The sequence below is a fragment of the Equus quagga genome, chromosome 8 (assembly GCF_021613505.1).
Source record: "Equus quagga isolate Etosha38 chromosome 8, UCLA_HA_Equagga_1.0, whole genome shotgun sequence".
Classification (NCBI taxonomy): Eukaryota; Metazoa; Chordata; class Mammalia; order Perissodactyla; family Equidae; genus Equus; species Equus quagga.
The window spans coordinates 32977186-32997975 of NC_060274.1; the positions used below are offsets into that span (position 1 = coordinate 32977186).

A 20790-nucleotide genomic window follows, 5' to 3' on the forward strand; every position below is an offset into this window, starting at 1 on the left:
GGGTGGCCGGGCCGGGTGCGGAGACGGGGCGGGCCGGGCTGGGCCGGGCGGGGAAGGGGCCGCCGCGGCGCCGGGGCTGCCCAGGAAAGTTTGACTTCAGCTCCCCGCGTGTGGGCGGGGGGCCGGGCGGGCGGCCGGCGGGGCCGGGGGAGCCCGGCGGGGCGCCGCCCCCTGCGGGGCCGTGAGGGGCTCGGGCCGGGCCGGGCGGCTCGCTGAGCCCCTGGGCCCCGGGGCTCATTGTTACGCAGTTCGAATGAATGGGCTCTGACGCGCCTGCGCGCTGGGGCTGAGCCGAGGGGAAAAACAAGCCTGGAGTCCAGGCGGCGGTCACATGATGGGGGGAGGGGAGGGCAGCGCGATGAATGGCGAAAGAGGGTGGGGGATGGCCCTGGCGAGCGCAGGGCGGCGCTGCCGCGGGGTGACCCGCAGTCGGGGCTTGGCAGGCGATCCCAGGCCCCGCCTTCCAGCCTGCGCTCCTGTCCCGGGCCGAGAAGAGCAAAACAAAAAAGAATCCCGGCGAAGTCGATAGCCAGGGCCCGGTGTGGGTAGCTTCTGGAAACGCTGCCTGGGGGATTTCCCTCGCTGGCTGGAGTTCATTCCTCAGTGTGTTCAGCAAGAATCCTTTTTCCGAGGAGCGCCGGCCGCGGGGCTCCGCGCGAGTCCTTAGCTCAGGGGGCCGCTGATGCTGAGACGGGAGGAGGGCACGCGGGAGCTGTGTACACTGGGAGGGGTTGGCGTGCCACCAACTATTCCGACGGGGTGCTTTAGATTCTTTCCCTCGAACCAGCAGTCGCAGATGACGCCTAACAGTGGTTTTGAAATTAAAGTTACCTTTTGAGAGTTGGAATAATTTTAACGTTTGTGAATACTTGTCTGTTGTTTAACTGTTGATCATCTCCGTTTGTAAAGTATTCCGAGTGCCTTCCGTCTTTGTGGGGTTTTTTTTTTTTCAATTTTATGCTTTAGCTCTCTGACAAGAGTGTTAGGGTCATCCGTTCAGTTTCTTTGATTAAACTGCTCAGTTCTTGCTGGGTAGGCAATACTCGACAAAGTTTTAAGGAAATTCGAATTCTATTCAAAAGAATTAAATCCACTCCGTAACTTTTTGATCTACTTTTGAGGAAGCCATTTAACCGCTTTACAGCGCAATACTGCTGTTTATTCTAACTTGACTCGTAGATTATTTATAGAATGAAAATTTGATTTCACTTTCTAGTTTCCGTGTTTAGTTTCATAAGCCCAATTACCTTTTCTTTCTGTTTGGACAGCCCTTCCCCTTCGTTCAGTTTGCACACTTCTAGCACGTCCGTTAGTTAAAAAGTTCCATTGTCCCAGGATTTCCCTGCACACCGATCGCCCCCGTTTTCCACGCTTCACACTGCCTCCCTCTCAGACTTCAAACACGGTACTGGTGCTCTAAGAGTTGTCTCCTCCACTGTATTTTAATTTCTTTGAACCCTTTCCTCACTATCCTTATGCTCAAGGGTGAAGGCAAATGGTCTGGGCTTGAGGACGGAATAAACTGCTAGACCCTAAGGTCCTTGACGGAGAATTGGTTTTTCTGTTTGAAATGAAAATGTCAGTACTTTTTTTCTGTCGTAAATGATAAGAAGTAACTACCGTGTTAGTGAGACGATGCTAGGTGTTTTGCATGTATTATCTCTTAAGTGTGAAAGTGACTATTATAATGGGAAGATCAACAGATTAATCTTTTTTAAGCTGACAGATACCTTGTATGTCACAAAATTTACGAAAAATGATCTTATTGTTCATTAACACATGAGTAATCACATTCCTTCATATTTTGATCTGCCTTTATTTTGATGCTTCATATAATTTATACTATAGTCTTCTCGAGAGAGAATAGAAGAATAGTTTTCTAATGGAGTTGATTGACTTTTTAAAGACTAGCGATAGAAGCCTTTAAAGCCTAGAAAAGCTTTTTTCACAAGTTGTTATAGGTAAGGTGAAATGTTTTGGATTACAGTCAACTTTAAGAAAACAAGTTTCTTTCACATATGAATTTCTAGATGATTTCAAGTTTTTTAGATACAGTGACTTTGTCTTGAATACTATTTGAGTTGTCGATACTCTCTTCAACAGGCTTGTGGACGGCTTGTACTGGTGTATTTGGGTTTTCTGTTGTCTTCATCAGTATCAGCTTTCCATGTCAAGTGAGCACAAAATTGATAAGAACTTGTGTAGCTGTGATTAATAAGAGCTTGTGCGGGCAGCGCTGGCACTGCCAGCAAAGGCGGAGTCTAGTGTGGGCAGCAGTGACTGATGAGATAGAAGAGTGCTCTGGAGCCAGGTAAGGATATGGGATGCAGCATCTTTTACACCTTTCGTAGTTACCATGGGTAGACAGATGCGCGTCCCATTTACGAAAGAGAAACCTTGGGGTAGAGGGTAAGTGTTGAGAGCCGTAGAGGTGGTGAGGGACGGTCCAGAGTTGAGTATTTCACTGAGAGACCACCACCCACCGTTGGGGGTTGCTTTTTGTTTGTTTGTTTTCTTAACACTGTGGCAATCTGGAGTGGCAGAAACATTTCTTTGAAATCTTTTGTTTGAAGTTTCAGTGAAACTGTTCTAGAAGAACTGCCTTAGGGGCCCCCAGCTGCTTTTGGTGTAGAAAGTTGGATTTAATATAGTTTGTTATGGGGGCTCATTTTAGCTTGGAATTATATAATGCGTTTTAAATACCTCAGTTCCTCCTGTTACAGATATAAATTAATTGCAAATTATCTTCTCTTCACCCCCTCCTCCCAAACAGTTTGAGCTTTGTATAGAAGTCGTTCAGGATTCGGGGAGGGTGGATGGGAGATCTTTTCCTTGATGTCTTGAATAGGCTCTTGAAAGTAGGAGTCTAACCCATGTTGGTCTATACCTTTTCTCTTTTTTCTCAGTTCTTTTCAAAAAGAAAATGGTCCCATTCAGTCTTTGGAGTCCTCTTGTCCTCATCCATAGTACTACTTTGTTCACAGAGCTGTTTTGAGATTCATGTGGAAGTAGATGAAGTATGTGGAAATGCTCTGCACATGGTAGGTAGGCATTTAGTAAAACCTGATTTCCTTCTTTTTCGTTCACTGAGAATTAGCCATGTCTAGTCCCCTCTTCCTCTCCGTTTGTCTCTCCAAGATTTTGTGGATATTTACTTCTGAAAGTTGCAAAACAAAAGCTATAGGGCCTTCCCATGCCCACCCAATAAAAGTTTGTGATATTGAACGTGACGTTTCAAAGCACAGCTGCTGGAGCGTTTTACTCTTCTCTTTTGAGAATCACTGATCTAGTGAAGAGTTGACATGTGCAGAGTTACTACAACACACGGCAAATTCTGTCGAATCCTCTTCGACCAAAGCAGCGCACAAACGCATGAATGAACCATAGGGTTAGCTCTACCAGGAGATGTTTGAAAGAGCAGCTTGTTGTCAAAGCGAATGTCTGACTGGTGTAATGTCGGGGCTGGGGGGGCATTTTTGAGTATGCTCTTCTGGTGTTCCTTTACTCTGTCAGGCCATGCTTCCCCTGGATATTTGGACAGAGAAAAATGAGAGTCAGAAAACTTACATTTGTATATAGATTTGAATTTTGTTTTCCTGTATTTCTTTAATTCTCACAATAGCCTTGTGTGATAAGTAGAGGTACGTGAAGTTGAGGTTAATGACCTGCCCCAGGTTTCATGGCGAGCACTAGTGAAACTCAAGTCTGTGGCCCTGAAGTCTAGGCTGCCGTTCACTGTACAGTAGGTTTACAGAAGCAAAACCTCCATCATCTCAAGACCAAACTTTGGATGGCCTTGAGCAGTGAGAGGGGCCAACACACAGAACTCAAATTTAACAAGTATTTATTTAGTCCCTTTTGTTATTTGTAGGTAGCTCTGTTTTGAAATTGAAATGTTTTTTTCCAACTTCACTTGAGGAGTATTGTGATGGGATGTTGGTAGATAACGAAGACACAGTGCTGAAGAAATGATAGAAGTTGCCAGGAGATGTTAGTGTCCTGTAAATGGTGAATGGTGGACACTGCAGGACGTGCTGATGGGGAGAGAGAATCGAGGTGGGGAGACTGAGAAAACCCCAGAGCTCTGCAGAGGGAGGGGGAAGAGCGGCCCAGCTGCAGCCCTGTCTCTGTGTGTTCCGAGAGCCCCTCGGGTTCATACGCTTGGGGATAGCTCTGAGGAGATAGATCTGCAGAGTGCCGCCTCTGAATTTCCTAAAGACGTAAAAAATGAGAAAACTTTCAAGTTTAAGATTGCCGCTGGGGCTGACTTGCACGGATCACATCTGTATGTGAAGCAGAGTCGAGTAGATGTTCATGTCGCTCCCCAGCAGATTTGCTCTAACTATATACTAAGACTGTGATTAATCGGACTGTAATAGATCATGCTAAACTAGAAAAGTGTTAGTTTCTTTTGGATTTCTCCAGCATCTTTAGCTAGATAAACTGTTACTTGCCTAAAGTAATTGCGTGAGTGATACCTCACTTACTGAGATGTGCTGGATAACTTGTCATCCTATTTCCCAGGGAAATACGGGAAATTGCTGAAGCTGAATGGCTGGCTGGTTTCCTATTGTTACTATTTTCGGTAACTGTTCGGTTTAGGACATTAAGTGCCCAGAGTACGTTACAGTTTTGCGCTATGTCAGTCTAAGGATAAGAAAGTTTTTTAAGTCATCTTACATTTCGTTCACTCGCTCTGTTTTGGTTCATCCTCACAGCTACTCTGGGCGGAAAGTAGAATGGAACCATTAGCCTCAGTTTACAGATGAAGGGAGTGAGTGAGTGAGAAGCTAGTCACTTAGGTCATATTCAGTGATCAAGCTGGAATCAAAACCCTTGTTTCCTTCCACCTAACCCAGTGCCCTTTTCCCTACTCCGTATTACATCTTACAGTTGGGATTGAGTAAGGCTCTACAGCAATGCCCAGGATATGGGTCATCTTTGAGGGGTGCATGCAGAAGGTATCCAAAATAGAATGTTGGCAAGAAAGTGAGGCAATAGGCAGTTTGGCTCTCTGTGATAAGAATCTTAAGATGTTTAATTGCCATCCACCTACTGATCTGTCTCTAGGATTCTAAAGAAATAATCAGATGTAAACAAATACTTTTAAAAAAATAAAAGCTAACTTCAGTGTTATTTAGAAGAGTGAAAAAACTAGGAACAGTGTGCTCAACAGTAGGAGGGAAGTGTAAATTTTGGTACATCTTTATAATGTATGTTATTTAACTTTAAAATAGATCTTTGAGAAAATTAATGATATAGGAAAATGCTTATGAACTTAGGTTAAGGAGAAAGATAATATATATAATATGAAGTGTGAAGAAAAGTATATGATTGTAGATATCTACATGAAAAAGAGATTGGATTGTAAGGTAATACACCAAAATCTAAATCTGGTTGGTGGGATTAGAAGTAATCATTATATCCCTTTTTATTAAAAATGCTTTTTTTCACTCTTTTCCACAGTGATTGTGTATTTTATAGCCAGGAAAACATATTTCATAACAAAAAGATCATGAAAAAGCCTTTGTAGAACAAAATTTGTCCCTGTTGCCAGTATTTGCTGGTGATTACATCATGGCTTAGAAAGCTCTGGTATAGATTTTAAGCAAGAAACATCTTTTCACTGCATTTGTGTGTGTGTGTGTGTTTGTGTGTGAGGAAGATTGGCCCTGAGCTAACATCTGTTGCCAATCTTCCTCTTTTTGCTTGAGGAAGATTGTTGCTGAGCTAACATCTGTGCCTTTCTTCCTCTATTTTCTGTGTGGGATGCCGCCACGGCATGGCTTGATGAGCAGTCCATAGGTCCACGCCCAGGATCCGAACCCAAGAACCCCGGGGCACTGAAATGGAGTGTGCTCACTTAACCATTACACCACTGGCTCAGCCCCACGCTGTATTTTGTGATCAGCCTGGGCTGGGGTACTTGACTTTTAACATTAATATGTTGTATTGTTTTATTTTGAGGAAAAACTATCTGTTATGTTAGTGAGAATTTTTTGTGTATTTCATATTAGCTCATTAGAATTTTTTTTTAAAAGAGATTTGGAGTGGAGCCTGAGAAATCAGGAAATCTTCCTGCTGTTGTCACCCATTAAATAACCAATTTGATCATTATCCAAAGGCTGGAGCATAAGGGTATAACCACATTTTACTTTCATAACAGAGTTTGGTTGGTGGACTTTACTGAGAAACTATTTGGGTGTATTAACCTATGTGATTTTCTTCCTTGTGATAACTTTGTAGGCTTGAAATGAAGGTGGAGTTACTATTTGTTTAGCTAAATTTCCCATGATTATTCATTTTTCTAGGAATAATAGCTTATTCAGAAGAATAGGTATCTTTTTATTATAGCTAGGTCCCAAATTCTCATTAAGAAAACATAAAATTTTTATTTTCATGAGAAGTATAATATGTGACTATTCTAAGAAACTCTCAAATATTCTTTAGAGAATGTAATTTTAGGTGTGTTAATCCTGGTCACTTTCAGAAGATGGGAAAACAAAATACAATCATGTGCCACATGACAAGGTTTCGGTCCTTGTTACGATGGTGTTCTGTAAGATCGGTACCGTGTAGCCTAGGTGTATCGTAGACTATGCTGTCTGGGTTTGTGTAAGTCTGCTCTGTGACGTTCACACAATGATGAAATTGCCTAATGACGCATTTCTCAAAATGTTTCCCTGTCGTTGCGTGACACGTGACTGTAATGAACATACTTTGTAAATAGAGAAATTAAAATAATTCTTCAAAAAATGAAAAGAATAGAGTGTTCCTTTAGTCTTCTTAAGGTTAAGGAAAGTTTGTTAATTTACTTTTTCTTTTAATTTACTTTTATGAAACTTGAATGAAGTTGTTTTTTGTTTGTTTTTGTTGGGTTTTTCTTTTGTTGGGAAGGATTCGCCCTGAGCTAACGTCTGTTGCCATTCTTGCTCTCGTTTTTTCCCTCACCAGAGCCCCAGTGCATAGTTGTCTGTTATAGTTGTAGGTCCTTCTGGTTCTGCTGTGTGAGCTGCCCCCGCAGTGTGGCTGCTGACAGGCAGGTGGTGTGGTTCTGCGCCTGGGAGCTGAACCTGGGCCGCCGAAGTGGCGTGTGCCGAGCTTTAACTACTAGGCCTTCAGGCCTGCATCTTGTTAATTTACTTTTAAATTTGAAGATACAAGTTTAAAAGAAAAGTTTCCTTGGCCTCAATATTTGGGTCTGAAAGGAGAGTTACTAGGTTAAAGAAGTAAAAGTGTATATAACTGTGCTGTTATTCTTTTAAAGAAAAGACGTGTATAACTTCAAGATGATAATCCTTTGGGATTTGGGTTTCATGTACAGCTGACTACGTGGCTGTAGGCCAGACTATCAGGGAGTCATCCTGGTGAGGGTTTGAGGGGGATACAAACAGCAGTGTGTGGTTAAGTTAAAGCTACAACATTGTGATGTCTCTGATTGACTTTATACTTATATAATCTCCAGATCACATGACTTACATTATTTTTATTTTCAGTCGGAGCACCATAACATGGTGTGGGAAGTGAAGACAAATCAGATGCCTAATGCAGTACAGAAACTCCTGCTGGTAATGGACAAGAGAGCTTCAGGAATGAATGACTCATTGGAGTTGCTGCAGTGTAATGAAAATTTGCCATCTTCACCTGGGTACAACTCCTGTGACGAGCACATGGAGCTTGGTAAACAAGATTAAAAGTTTTTTAGGAATCTCACTGAGATTCAGATTAATTTTCCTGTTTAGTCAGCTTTTCCACCTACCTTGAACTGCTAAAAAGTATGTGACGTTTTTGTTCACTAGGGGTTTTCAGTGTTCTCTTGTTAGTGCTTGTAAAATATTACTTAAACCCAATCTAACTTTGGGCTATTTATGTTTATCATAGAGACTCATCTATAAATTATCAAGCTAAACTGCCTTGGGGGTAAAGTTTGGGCTATTAAACACCGTAGGAAAACCCTGCTGTGTGGCTTTTCAGAAGAGGTTACTTTGAAACATCCCAGTGAGCTCAGTAAATGATGCTTGGCCGTTCTTCATGGCTGGTTTCTTGGTATGATGGGGAGATTACAGTGGACCCTTGAAACTTGAGGATCTGACGTTTGTGGTTATCAGTACTGCTGAGCTACTCCAAGCCGTGTGACCTGTAGAAACATGTAGGTTGTTGAGGTTCAGTTTTGAATTGTATTACTTTGAGGCCAGTGTTAAAGAATACACACCTAATGAGTGACCTTGGCTTGCTGCCCAGCTTTTCAGCTTGGCTTTGTCCACATTTAATGTGTGGTTTTCCTTAATGTTCACAAGAACCCTGAGAAGATGTCATTATCCTCATTTTACAAATGATGAAATGGAGGAGATTATATGCTGGAGTGCTCTCTGGGAATTCGGAGATCCTGAAGGTCTGGGGACATAACCTGTTTGAATGCCAGGAGGTTACGGGGTCCTGATATTCCTTGAGCAAGGAGCACCATTTTAATCAGGTAGTTGATTCTCCACCATCACATTTTCAGGAGGAAATCGGGAACTTAGGGCCCAGGGGGTCAAAAACTTGCATGACCCCTCATTACTTCAGATTAAAAGCAGTTAATTTCCTGAACTTGAAAAACAGAACTGAACCCTTTACAGTAAAGAAGAATGTTGGCAGTGAGGGAAGGGATATGGCTACAGCAGCATGAGAGTTCCCGGTGAGGTGAGCCTGAGTTGGTGGGATATTTTGGCTGCTCCGTGAAAGGGAGATATCTTGTAGTCGGTTTGATGAATGGGTCTCCTGAATCAGTGCTTGTAAGTAAGACGTTTCGGTTCTGGCAGCTCTTATGGGATCTTTGTCTGAATAGGAGTTGTGTATGTACTTACATACTGAAGGTGTGTTTCATAGAGAGGTTTTTTAAGGCCTGCAAGATGCTTTTGCTCCCCTCCTTTCCTTTTTTAATTCGGTTTTTAGAATGCAGTCTTCCTCATAGTGTTCGTAGCCTTGGTGTGTGGAGCGGTACCTGGGTGCTATTTGTAGTTTTCTCTCTCGGGGAGCTGAGAGTCTGTCAGGAACTACCTTTCAGGAACACACTTTTAGGAAAAAATACCAGTAAATATTACTGAGTTCAGAATTTCTCAGTAAAAAGAAATAATTTAGCATAGACAAAGTTGAATAAGTAGTACCTAAACATTTATATGATCTATAGTCTCATCTTTGAAAATTGTTGTTTTCATAATTGCAGTACAGGTTAATAAAGTATGTGAACAGTAAATACATATATGCACGCATAAAATGCCTTTTTCCTCATTAACATGTTACTGTAAAAATGTCTGAGTGGTATATGGATTATTCCCAGGTGAGCTATAAAAAGCGGGGGGGAAGATCACAGATCTGGTTTTCCAGTCTGAACAGTGGTGGTGATTACATGGTTTGGGTAATGAAGTCATCAGTACATTTATATCTGTTAGGTTTACTTTCCATCAGACTCTGTTGACCCTTAAAGTTATAAGGTGTCATTTTTTTTAAATTGAAGCTTGTTTTATTCAGGAAAACATTTTGACTTTAACCTTTTCCTCTCACAAAATTAATTAGCTAAATTTGAGGACGTCTCTTCCGACTGTAATTATAACACCATTCCCCGCATTAATTTCCTCTTGATGATTTTGAGTGTGCTTGTTTGCAGATGACCTTCCTGAGCTTCAGGCTGTTCAGAGCGATCCTACCCCATCTGCCATCTACCAGCTCAGTTCAGATGTTTCACATCAAGAATATCCAAGGCCATCTTGGAACCAGAATACCTCAGACATATCAGAAAATACCTACCGTGAAAATGAGGTGGATTGGCTAACGGAATTAGCAAATATCGCCACCAGTCCACAGAGCCCACTGATGCAATGCTCGTTTTACAACAGGTAGGAACACTGCTTATATTTTTATTGAAAACTTCTATCATTACAAAAAGCTATGAATTATTTTTTTTTCAGTTTAAAAAGTAATGATGCTATTAACCATCTAATGAATGGTTTTCTTACATTAGAATTTAAGTAATTAGAATTAAGCTTCTTGTCTTATAATGATCAAAGAGGTATTTCACCGAATATCATGATTTCATACTTTTAGAATTAGATAAAAGTGTTATGAGAACAGAAGAGTCAGAAAATGTTTGTAATTATTTTAAACTCATTGAAAAATAAGTCAGGGGTTGGCCCTGTGGCTGAGTGGTTAAGTTCGTGCGCTCTGCTTCAGTGGCCCAGGGTTTCGCCAGTTCGGATCCTGGGCGCGGACACGGCACTGCTCATCGAGCCATGCTGAGGTGGCGTCCCACATGCCACAACCAGAAGGACCTACAACTAGAATATACAACTATGTACTGGGGGCTTTGGGGAGGAGAAGGAGGACGGAAAAAAAAAAGATTGGCAACAGTTGTTCACTCAGGTGCCAGTCTTAAAAAATAAAAAATAAATCAGACCAGGAAATACTTTTATTGTATATTTTTGCTTATAGAAATGAAAAGTGTATTTGTCTAAAAAACCGTAATTATAATAAACTTTACGTTTTAAACTTTTATCAACCTTGAGTTTGGTTCCTTTTGGTCTAGGTTTATTTCCTTCTACTATGTATGTGGCCTTATTTATCTGTTTGCTAATAGTAAAATTTCTGATATTAAAATCTTGAACTTATAAAAGTGGACTCCCATTGGTAAAAGCCGCTGTTTTATCTACTCAGACCAGAGTTTAAGAAAATGAGTTTTGTGCTATGAAATTATGAAAGCTTCCAGCTAATATTCCTAGAGACATCTAAGTGGATAATATTTTATTAATTACGCCTGAAATTATAAAATTATCTGTGCAGAAAGACATGGGTGAATGAGAGTTTGTAGGGGAGAGCAGTGCGCATATTTGCGCTCGTGTGGGTGGTAAAGCACACCCCACGCTAGGCGAGGCAGGCATGACTGGGTTTGGGTAGCGCTGCTAAGAGCATACTTCTTTGCTAAAGAATACGCTTCTTAGGTGTGAAGCCCTGGTTTTCTTGCAACTCATTGTTATGTGTTTTCTTCTCTTTAGCAGGATATTGGTCTTGATTTGAGCAAATTCAGTTAACTTTGGTTTAATTCCATGAAAATTTCCACAGGAAAGAAAACTTGTCTGTCAGAATAGTAATTCCTTTATAATCCCAGTTTTCATTATAACCTTACTAGTCAAAAAGCTAAAAATTCTTTTACAATTTAAAAAAACAAACCCTGATTTTACTGTAGGACTTGCTTTTTCCCCCCTTTTCTAGTTTGTAGATAATACTGGTTATTTTTCATAGCATACTCATGAGGACTAATAGTTCATGGGAAGTTGAGTAAACCCCTCAGAAGAAAGTCAATATAAATAAAAACATGAGTAAAGGCGTATCTCCCAAAAGATGTGAATTCGTCCTCTGCTGCCCTTTCTGTGCTTCCCGTCCTCCTAGGGAGCAGACCAGGAGTCTTGCTCTGCGGTCTTGGCTGCCTTCTCCCGCTGTCAGTGGCTGTGCAGGCCGCTCCTCGTAGCGGTGCCCTCTGTTAGCTGTTGAGCTGTGGATGTCTGAGTCCTAACTGTGTGGTTCCAGGGGGTTGAGGACAGGTAACATTGATTATCCCTGCAGAGATAGAGGGCTAGAGAGACCAATGGTAATAGTGTTTTAGACACGTTCAGCATGTTGATTTTTACAGAACATTTCGGTCATATGCATTTTAGAACATTGTATTGTTACTTCTCTTGTAAATGGTTAGAAGAACTGATAAACTCTTTTTCTTTTATTAGTCATGAAAGCAGGGATGAACTAAAGGAGTTTTAACAGTTTGGCCATTCTCTAATATTTCATAAAGATCTAAATGTATAATACAAGGAAGAAATTGGCAAAGATGAAACATTCAGTATTGGTATTTTGAAATCTAAAATTGATTGGAGAGTATACTAAGATGCATGGAAATTTGAGGGGTTTTTATTTAAGTGATATGAACATAAAAGCAAAGTAGATCCTCATTTAGAAGTAATTTCTGCAAAAGTATAATGAAAAATGTTAATGAGGATAAAATAAAAATTGAGGGGCTAATTTCTCAGGGAATAAGGGAAGAATTGGAAAGTATGATGTCCCTCTCCTTTTTTAGAAGAGGGTTAGTACAGACATGCTCAAGTTTTTTTCTGTTAAGGATCAGATCCCTATTTGACATGGCAGAGAATTGACCTGATTGGGTCCTTCAGACAGATTTGCCCCTAGACCCTGCCGTCCTGGCTGCTGCTGTCCGCATCCCGAGTCCGTGCACGTTCCCGGTCGTCCTTTTGGGCTTGCGGCCTCTGCTGCCCCCCCTCTGCATGGCTGATCCGTTTGCGCAGGGAGGCTCTCCGTGCGCTCATGGGAGCGCCGTGTTCTCTGAAGGAGCATGCCTGGGAAAGAGACTTGGGAGAGGAAAGGGGAGAAGGGATGACTTTTTTTAAGGTGATCCTAGGGGGAATCTGGCCTTATGTGTAGATGCTTTTCAACAAGTTTGTATGAGAAAACAAAAAATAGTGTCCGCTTAAAAGAAGTTGCAAATAGGCTGCTTTCTGCTATAATAAGTTGCAGCATTTTAGCTTAAGGTCGTTCATTGTATCTGCCCACTGATGGGGTGGTTGGTGGATGGAGTTCAGTCAGTCACGTTAAGCTTAGATGCCCTATTCATATTGAGAGTTTCTGACGACATCAAAGTGGAAGAGAGAACTGGACAAGGAGCCCTGCCCGGGGGTCTCGTCCTTCATGAGTGAAAATATGCGCATTTATATGTACTTAGTGATATGAAAATGAGTGAATAAATAAGTGAAATGGTAATTTGGAATTTAAAATACGTTGTCAAAGCTGGAAAAGATGATGTTTAAAGTGTGTGAAGAGGGCTTGGGTAAAAGTTGAGTTAAGGAATAGCGTACTATAAATGAAGTCTCGCTGTCTTTATGCTAGTTTCCCATAGGTGTCTTACATGTAATAACACTAGCATTATGAATTTGAAGTTCTTTTCATCAGAAGGAAAGATATACTTTAAGGACCTGTGCTGTATGGTGAAAACTGCTGCTTTATTTCAGATCATCTCCTGTACACATCATAGCTACTAGCAAAAGTTTACATTCCTATGCGCGCCCTCCACCAGTGTCCTCTTCCAAGAGCGAGCCAGCCTTCCCGCATCACCATTGGAAGGAGGAAACACCAGTGAGACATGAAAGGGTGAGTTTATTCATGAGATTAAACTTTTACTGAGTTTGCACAACCGTTGAAATATATTAACTTTCCCTAAGAAATTCTTTCGAAGCACATACAGATGGGAAATAGTAAGTCTCGCTATTCAGCCGCTGGGCTGGTTTAGATTTCATATCCACATCCATTAACTGTTAGGAAAGTTCGTTACTAGCAGGAACATGCATTTAACTAAAACTTCCCAGAACTTTGGTTTTCGAAGGTCTATTTTTTCCTAAGTTTAGAATTATTAAGTTATCCATGAATAAGAAGAGAGCCTGAAGCATTGAGATAAAGACAGATGTTAATGAAACATGTTAAAAAAATAAAAACAAAAAAGTGGTAATATTTTTCTCCATAGGCAAACAGTGAGTCAGAATCTGGCATTTTCTGCATGTCCTCCCTCTCAGATGATGATGATTTGGGATGGTGCAATTCCTGGCCTTCAACTGCTTGGCACTGTTTTTTGAAAGGTAAGAGAAATACTTGAATTTTCTACAGCCTCCTCATGTGGCGCCCTAGGCACATATCTAATACTTGTTTTTACTTCACCTTTAGGCACACGACTGTGCTTTCATAAGGGAAGCAATAAGGAGTGGCAGGATGTCGAAGATTTTGCTAGAACCGAAGGCTGTGATAATGAGGAAGATCTCCAAATGGGCACTCACAAGGTTGATTTAAAATTTTTAAAACTTTTCGAAATCTTTCAAAAGGTATCCTAAGGTTTACTATTGGTCTACAGGAGTGCCCTCCATTTACTTTTGTACTTAAATGGCATCTTACGTTTTAGGTAGAGGTTTTGTGACCACTCGTTCCTTAGCTTCGTGGAGAGGAGCAGTGGCTGAGCTTTTACCTTTATAACTGCTTTCTTAGATGGGGAAAAGAGTGTATTTCTTAGCACTTTTTATATGGTTTATGTTGGGAAAAACTAAACTGGCATTAAAAATAAAATGAATAAATAAGCAAACCAAAGCCGCCTCTTAGGTAATGTACAAAGTGGTTAAGTCCCCTATGGATAATTGAGAGTTGATTATTTTAAGTTACTTTTTAAATGACTCTGTTTCAAAACACTGGCATTTGCTAAGGCGATAAGCAAAGCAGCAGTGGGCAGCAGTAGGATAGATAGCGGTGACGCCTTGCTCTTTGACATCTTCAATTTCTCCATTTCCGCTGTGGGCAGAGAACTTGGGCGTGTCAAGTGTGCTTGTTTAGAATTCCTCTTTGGATCCTGCTGTCCCCTACTATTGAGTCGCTTGAAAAAAAATAGTCCTGACTTGGCTGCCTTCAGCCCCTCCTGCTGTTGCTCGTCAGTACAGTAAAGTTGGCGGCAGTCTGCCTGTGGCCTCTGCCACTCTTCTAAAATTGTCTTGAAGGTTACCAGCTTTATTCTCATTTCTAGGGAGATTGCTGCTTGTTCTGTTTGACATCTCTGCAGCATGTGACACAGTGGGCTGTCTTCTCTTGATTTGTGCGCGTGGCAGTGCCTTGATTCTTTCTGCTGTCTCTGTCTTCTTGACTGGTGGCTTGTCCTCCCACGATGTTGAAGGTGCGATGAGGCCCCCCACCCCAGCTCCTCTCTGCTGGGAAGGCGGCAGCTCCCTAGTGGCCTGCTGTGAAAGCTCTCAGGTCTTGGAGTCGGAAACCTGGGCTCTCTGTCCAGCTCTTCCAGCACCCTTTTGTGTGACTGACCTCGGGCAGATTGCTAACCCCTCTAGGCGCTGGCTTCCTGATCTGTGAAATGTGGTTACTTTTAAGGTCTTAATAGCTCTAAGAATTAGAAAATTCTGTAATTCAGTTATTTACAAATACATGTCTGTAGCCTTTGCCTGCATGTTTCCAACTGCATGTTAGCTGTCTGTACATGAGTGTGCCAGTTCTTCAAAGTCAGCCTATTAGTATAACAGAACTGGACTCACCTTTTTCTTCCCGTTCCTGGCCTACCTTCTCCCTGTTCTTTTAAAGGTTATTGTCCTCCTTGATTGCCAGATCCACAGCCATGAAGCTGACTATTCCTCTCCTCCCTCCACATTCACTCGGTCACTTGTGTTCCTTCAGGACTTTTCACAGTCATCCTCCTCTCTCATTCATTCTGTGTTCACGCGCTGGTGTAATCGTGATCTGGTACTGTAGCTAGCTGTGGGCGTGTCTCTCTCCTTTGTTTTTCTGTGAATTTAAGAGTAGGGATCATGTGTTGTTAATGCTTGTGTTTTCAGAGCCTAGTACTTGGCATGTACTAAGTGCTCCAAGAAAACCTTAGTTGAATTTAAGTTCAGCCTGGTTCTACCGCCACTGCTCTGCTCAAGTCAAGACACTAATGGGTTTCTCTCCTTACATCTTCAAATAAATCAAATACTAGATGTACCTTTTATTCTGCTGTCTTTATCATCTTAAAATTGATGATCATATTAATAAAAATACTTTCATTGACTTCCCAGTACCCTCTCAAAGGAGAGTTTAAGCACTTTGCCTGTCTTTAAGATCCCTTTACTTACGAACTGGCCCCTCCTTTCAGTCTTATTTGCCCCAGCTCTGGAATGCACCTTGCGTTTTTAGCAGATACTCAGCACTCGGCAAAGAAATGGTTCATTACAGCTGTTGCTGGTGTGAGGCATGTCCCTCTGCCTTCCTAAATTTCATTCTTCTTTTAAAGCCCAGCTCAAATGGGAGTGAGAAGCCCTCCCCAATCTGTCTTTCGGAGTTCTAGCTTCCTGTATTAAACTCCACTAGCGTTATTTGTCCTTGAGTTCAAGTGCTTATTCCAGTCTGCTTCGTACTGTAGTGATTTGTTCATGTGTCTGTCTTCACGCTCAGACTGACAGCTCTTAAAGACAGGGCTCCTGTCTTGTTTATTTTACCTTTTCCACAAATTCTTCCACACAATAGGAGCTTCACAATGTGTTGAACTGAATGTTGCCAATTAATTCACTCTGCATGTATTTTCAGGGCTATGGTTCTGATGGTCTAAAGTTGTTATCACATGAAGAAAGTGTCTCATTTGGCGAGTCTGTACTGAAGTTGACTTTTGATCCTGGTACAGTAGAAGATGGTTTACTTACTGTAGAGTGTAAACTGGACCACCCTTTCTATGTTAAAAATAAAGGTAGGGCTTCAATTTGAATTTGTAGTAACTTTTTAAAGAAAGCTTCTTAAATCTATAATTATGTCTTGTGGCATAATTCTTTGATGATTAAGAAAAAAAAATGAAGGAAAAACTTCTTTCCAACTAAACAAAACTACCGTAGGAAGTGCCTTATCCTAATGCCTAGTGAGGCCTCAGTGTCTTCGCAGGAGTCAGGCGCAGCTCTGCTTGCTGGGCCTGAGCTTTTAGACTCGGGTAGTATCTGTAATAAGCTCTCTGTCAGCTTGATACAGTTTGGGGAGGGGAGTATTCTGGTAATGGCATTTTGATTTAGGGTTACCAAATGTTCCACATACCTGAATCACTTTTCAGAGCCTTACGACGACAATACCATGTTAAACATTCAGAGACTATTTCATAGTCTCAGTCATCATCATTTATCACTTACGAGCTTATGGATTGATGGAACTGCTGCTTGATAGAATAGAATCTGTATGTTAATAAAATGCTGAATTAAACTAGTTTTGGAGGGCTTTTGCATTCCTTAAAGAAAATACTTGGACTTGCTGTGTGGCAAAGATATATGCCTTGTGTTAAAAATCTCTTGGGACTTACTTTAGGCACTGACTTTTTATTCTTCAGAGTCAATTCCCATGCTTGAGGTAACTGTCGTTTGATTTCCCTTTAGGTTGGTCGTCGTTTTATCCCAGCTTGACTGTGGTACAGCATGGCATTCCATGTTGTGAAATTCACGTTGGTGATGTATGTCTACCTCCCGGACACCCCGATGCCATTAATTTTGATGATTCAGGTGTTTTTGATACATTTAAAAGGTAATAGTGGATTGATTGATTCTTTTTTTTCTTTTTTCTCTTAAAGTTTACCCGTAATCTCCCTAAAGATTGCTAAGTCAAATATTTAGGAGGTTAAACCTTTCAAGATTTGAGAATTATAAAAGGACTACTTAGAGGAAGTATATATATGACTAAATGAAAGAACATTAAATAAGTAATAGTTCGAGGGGAGTTTTCCGTGGAGTAGTCATCTAGGAAAAGTGGGTTCCTAAAACGTTTAGGATTCGATTAGGAAAAATGCTGCACGTTGTATGACCGAGAATTAAATAGCTCAGCTCTGAGGGTTGTATTAAAAAACCTGCTGTATCTGGCCAGTTATTTTTAGCCAGTCCATAAGTCTCTTAATAGTGTTTTCTGTATCTTTTTTCCCCTTTAGTTAACTGTATCTTGTTTAATAATCATTTTGACCAAGTACATTAGTTGCATGGATTAACAAATGGTAAAAATGGCAAAAACTTGACATTTTGAAAGATTTCAAAGAGGGAAGTGAGTTTTCCTGAGATCACCTTGCTAGTAAGTCGTAGAATGGGACAACAGCCCTTAGGTGTCCTGACACTCAAGAAGGTTGACCCACTTTCTCAGCTTGTAGGGAACTTCTCTGTTTTAGCACTAAAGAGTCCCCCATCCCTGGAAAGCCCTCAGTCCTGGGCACACGGGACAGTTGATGACCCTCCTCCTGGAAGGCAGCCAGAGAAAGTCTGTGTGTAAATACCTGGGATTTTAAGACTCTTGAAGATAATTTGCAAATCCATAGACATTAAGTAGAGAATTCTCAAGAGTTCCTGCTGGCCTGTAGATTTTATTTAATTTTAACATAATAAAATATAAGGTTAATGTATTTTTATTTCAAAAAGATAAGTGAGACTGTTACTTAAAAAAGCAGCTAGCCCTGGGCCTGGCATGGGCTGCATGCTGCACAGACATCTGCGGGATTGGCGTCTCAGTGCCGGGGCTTACATCCCTCGTGTAGACTTCTTTTTGAAATATTGTAGAAAAACGAGACAGTTTTAAGGTCTGATACTCTAAGTGTTCTTGGGATGCACATCAGTGACACCTTTCATGTTTTCGTGAGAGTGTAAACTGTTTGAAAAAAAGAATCGGAAGATAATTTGCCTTTATCTTACAATGCTGAGTATCAGCATTCCATCCTTTTGTGTGTCTACCCTAGAGAAGTAAGTTCTTAGAGACGCGCACTAGGAGATGTGTAAATAAGTTCATTGCCATGTTGCTCCTGATAGCAAATGTGGGAACGGTATCAGTCCTCAGTAACTGGAGAGGGAATACAGAAACTGTGATACAGTCATGCAATGGAATTCTTTCTATCAGTGGAAAATGAATGAATCTCAGCCATACATCTTACAACATGGACCAATTTTAGAAATAATCTTAAGTAAAAATTAATTTGAGAAATACACAGTATGATGCCATTGTTTTATGGAATCAGATGTTCTTTGGAAATATATGTAATGAAATTGTAAGTTTTATTACTTACATATGATAGAAGTTATACAGTTATGCCGGGGGTTCCCCAGGCCACCCCCAGCTTTGGTGATTTACTAGGAGGACTGCAGCATTCAGCATATAGTCATACTCACGGCTGTGATTTCTTTAGTGAAGGGATACGAAGCAAAATCAGGAAGAGGAGCGCGCGGGGTGAAGTCTGGGGGAAGCGGGCCTTCCAGGAGCCCTCTCCCTGCTCCCTGCTCATTCCCTCAGCAGTGAGCTGTGACAATACAGCCGGGACACTGCCTCCCAGGGAAGCTTGTGAGACACTCAGCACCAAGGGCTTGTCCCCTGGGCTGCCCTGCCTGGCATGTCCCCACATTCCAGACTTGCAGAAGGAAAGCAGGTGTAAACCGTGTGGTTTGGAGACACAGTTGAGGCACGGTGAGCCACTCTTAGCACTTGTGGGAAGGGTGGAAACCCTCCCCAAGTCCAAGTCCCAGGTGCTAGTCAAGGGCCAGCCTTGTAAGTGAACCCTTGAAAGGACAGCAGTCAGGCCTGCTATGTTAATTCTCTTCTGCACAACAGCACATTGTACATTATGTGTCAATGTAAATGACATACTAACGTAATTAATGCTGCTATAGTATTTATATGTTGTATTTATGAATAATCTATTAGTTTTATATTAAAATTATTGAAAAAGTAAGGGAATGATAAACTATTCAGGAGAATGGTTATCTTGGGGGGTAGCAAATATGGAACTTGAGTGACATCAGAAATATTCGATTTCTTAATTTAGGTTGTGGGTTCATTCATATTTCTTTGCTTTATAAAGTAAGTACATATATTTTATATATATATATATATATATATTTTTTTTTTTTGGTGAGGAAGATTGGCCCTGAGCTAACATCCATTGCCACTCTTCCTCTTTTTGCTTGAGGAAAATTGTCACTGAGCTAACATCCGTGCGAGTCGTCTTCTATTTTCTGCGTGGTACACTGCCACAGCATGGCTTGATGAGTGGGTCCACACCCAGGATCCAAACCCGCAAACCCTGGGCCACTGAAGCAGAGTTCACGAACTTAACCACTGGGCCAGCCCCAGATTTTTTACGTATCAAGTTTTGCATAGTGCAAAACTGCTTTTTTAAGCCAAAAGAAACATTTGGTTACCTAATTCCTGTTTTGCCAAGATGGCAAGTTTTCATCACTTGCTGCCCCTGAACAGCAGCCAGTCTCAGGATGACCTTGGGCACTGGTCTCATTGCACTGTGGAGGCACAGCAACACGCCTCTGTTCCCCTCCTCATCAAGGAGCGGAAACGGGCGGCCTCGTCCGGGAGGAGCCATGAAAAAGTTGGGAAGCGTGAAGCTGACGAAGCTTTCTTTGTGGGCTGGCTGGCGGCATGGTGGGCTGCGGGAAGTGCCGCCTGGCTTACAGAGGGCAAGAGGGGAAAGGAGGCAGGAGGGAAGCCCGGGACGAGTGCGCAGGCAGCGCTTCGGGATCGTGCCATCCAGGGAGGACGTCTGAGCAGACTGGAGCCTGGTGAGGACCAGAAGTCCGCGGTCGGTTCCGGGCTCCTCAGCACGGTTTGCGGCTCTGCTGTAGACGGGAAGCTCCCCAGGGAGTGCGTGGTCTGAAGCAGCCCATTCGAGGCCGTGGGAGGGGAGGCCAGTCTTCTAGGCGTCAGGCAGGTTTGAGACGGTCACTTCTGGCTGTGAAATGGACGTTTCTGTTCAAGTCATGTCATCTTATTGAGTGCCTGTCAGGACCTGGGCACCGTCCATGTCACCTTTCATCTTCACTACCCTGTTAGATCACAGCTTCATTCTAGAGAGAGAACTAAAGCTCAGAGAGGCTGAGGAAGGTGCCCAAAGCATGGCTGTAGGGTCAGAACTGGGAGTCAAGGCTCCATCTTACGAAGATGCTCGCTGCAGTGCTCTTGCTGACCATCTAGGCTCCTGCTGCGCTGAGACGAGATTACAGCGTGACTGCGTGTGTCGCCCGTGCAGCCTCTGCCCCGAGCGCTCTGTGTCTTGTTCTTTCAGCCGTGCGGCGTTGCACAGCATGTGCTGTCCTCGTCTCAGAGATAGGTAAACCTGAGGCTGCATGGGTCATTTGACCCGCCCAAGGTCATATTACTAGGAGGTGGCAGAGGTAGGATGTGAATCCAATTAAGGTTTTACATTATTATGTTCTCCAGAGTTACTTATGT

The 20790-nt window shown here is 42.1% G+C and overlaps 1 protein-coding gene across 3 annotated transcripts in view; it reads left to right on the plus strand.

Moving 5' to 3' along the window:
* HBP1 (HMG-box transcription factor 1) overlaps positions 1 to 20790 on the plus strand; it is a 28915-nt gene that overhangs the window by 759 nt on the left and 7366 nt on the right. For 2 of the 3 annotated variants that reach the window (XM_046670006.1, XM_046670008.1), the window contains exons 2-8: positions 7497 to 7680; positions 9647 to 9875; positions 13047 to 13185; positions 13556 to 13667; positions 13753 to 13865; positions 16138 to 16294; positions 16962 to 17106. In XM_046670006.1, coding sequence (XP_046525962.1) covers positions 7497 to 7680; positions 9647 to 9875; positions 13047 to 13185; positions 13556 to 13667; positions 13753 to 13865; positions 16138 to 16294; positions 16962 to 17106 — 1079 coding nt within the window. Of the gene's footprint in view, positions 1 to 2116; positions 2312 to 2906; positions 3042 to 7496; positions 7681 to 9646; positions 9876 to 13046; positions 13186 to 13555; positions 13668 to 13752; positions 13866 to 16137; positions 16295 to 16961; positions 17107 to 20790 lie in introns of those variants that run through there. The other variant, XM_046670007.1, reaches the window with a different exon arrangement.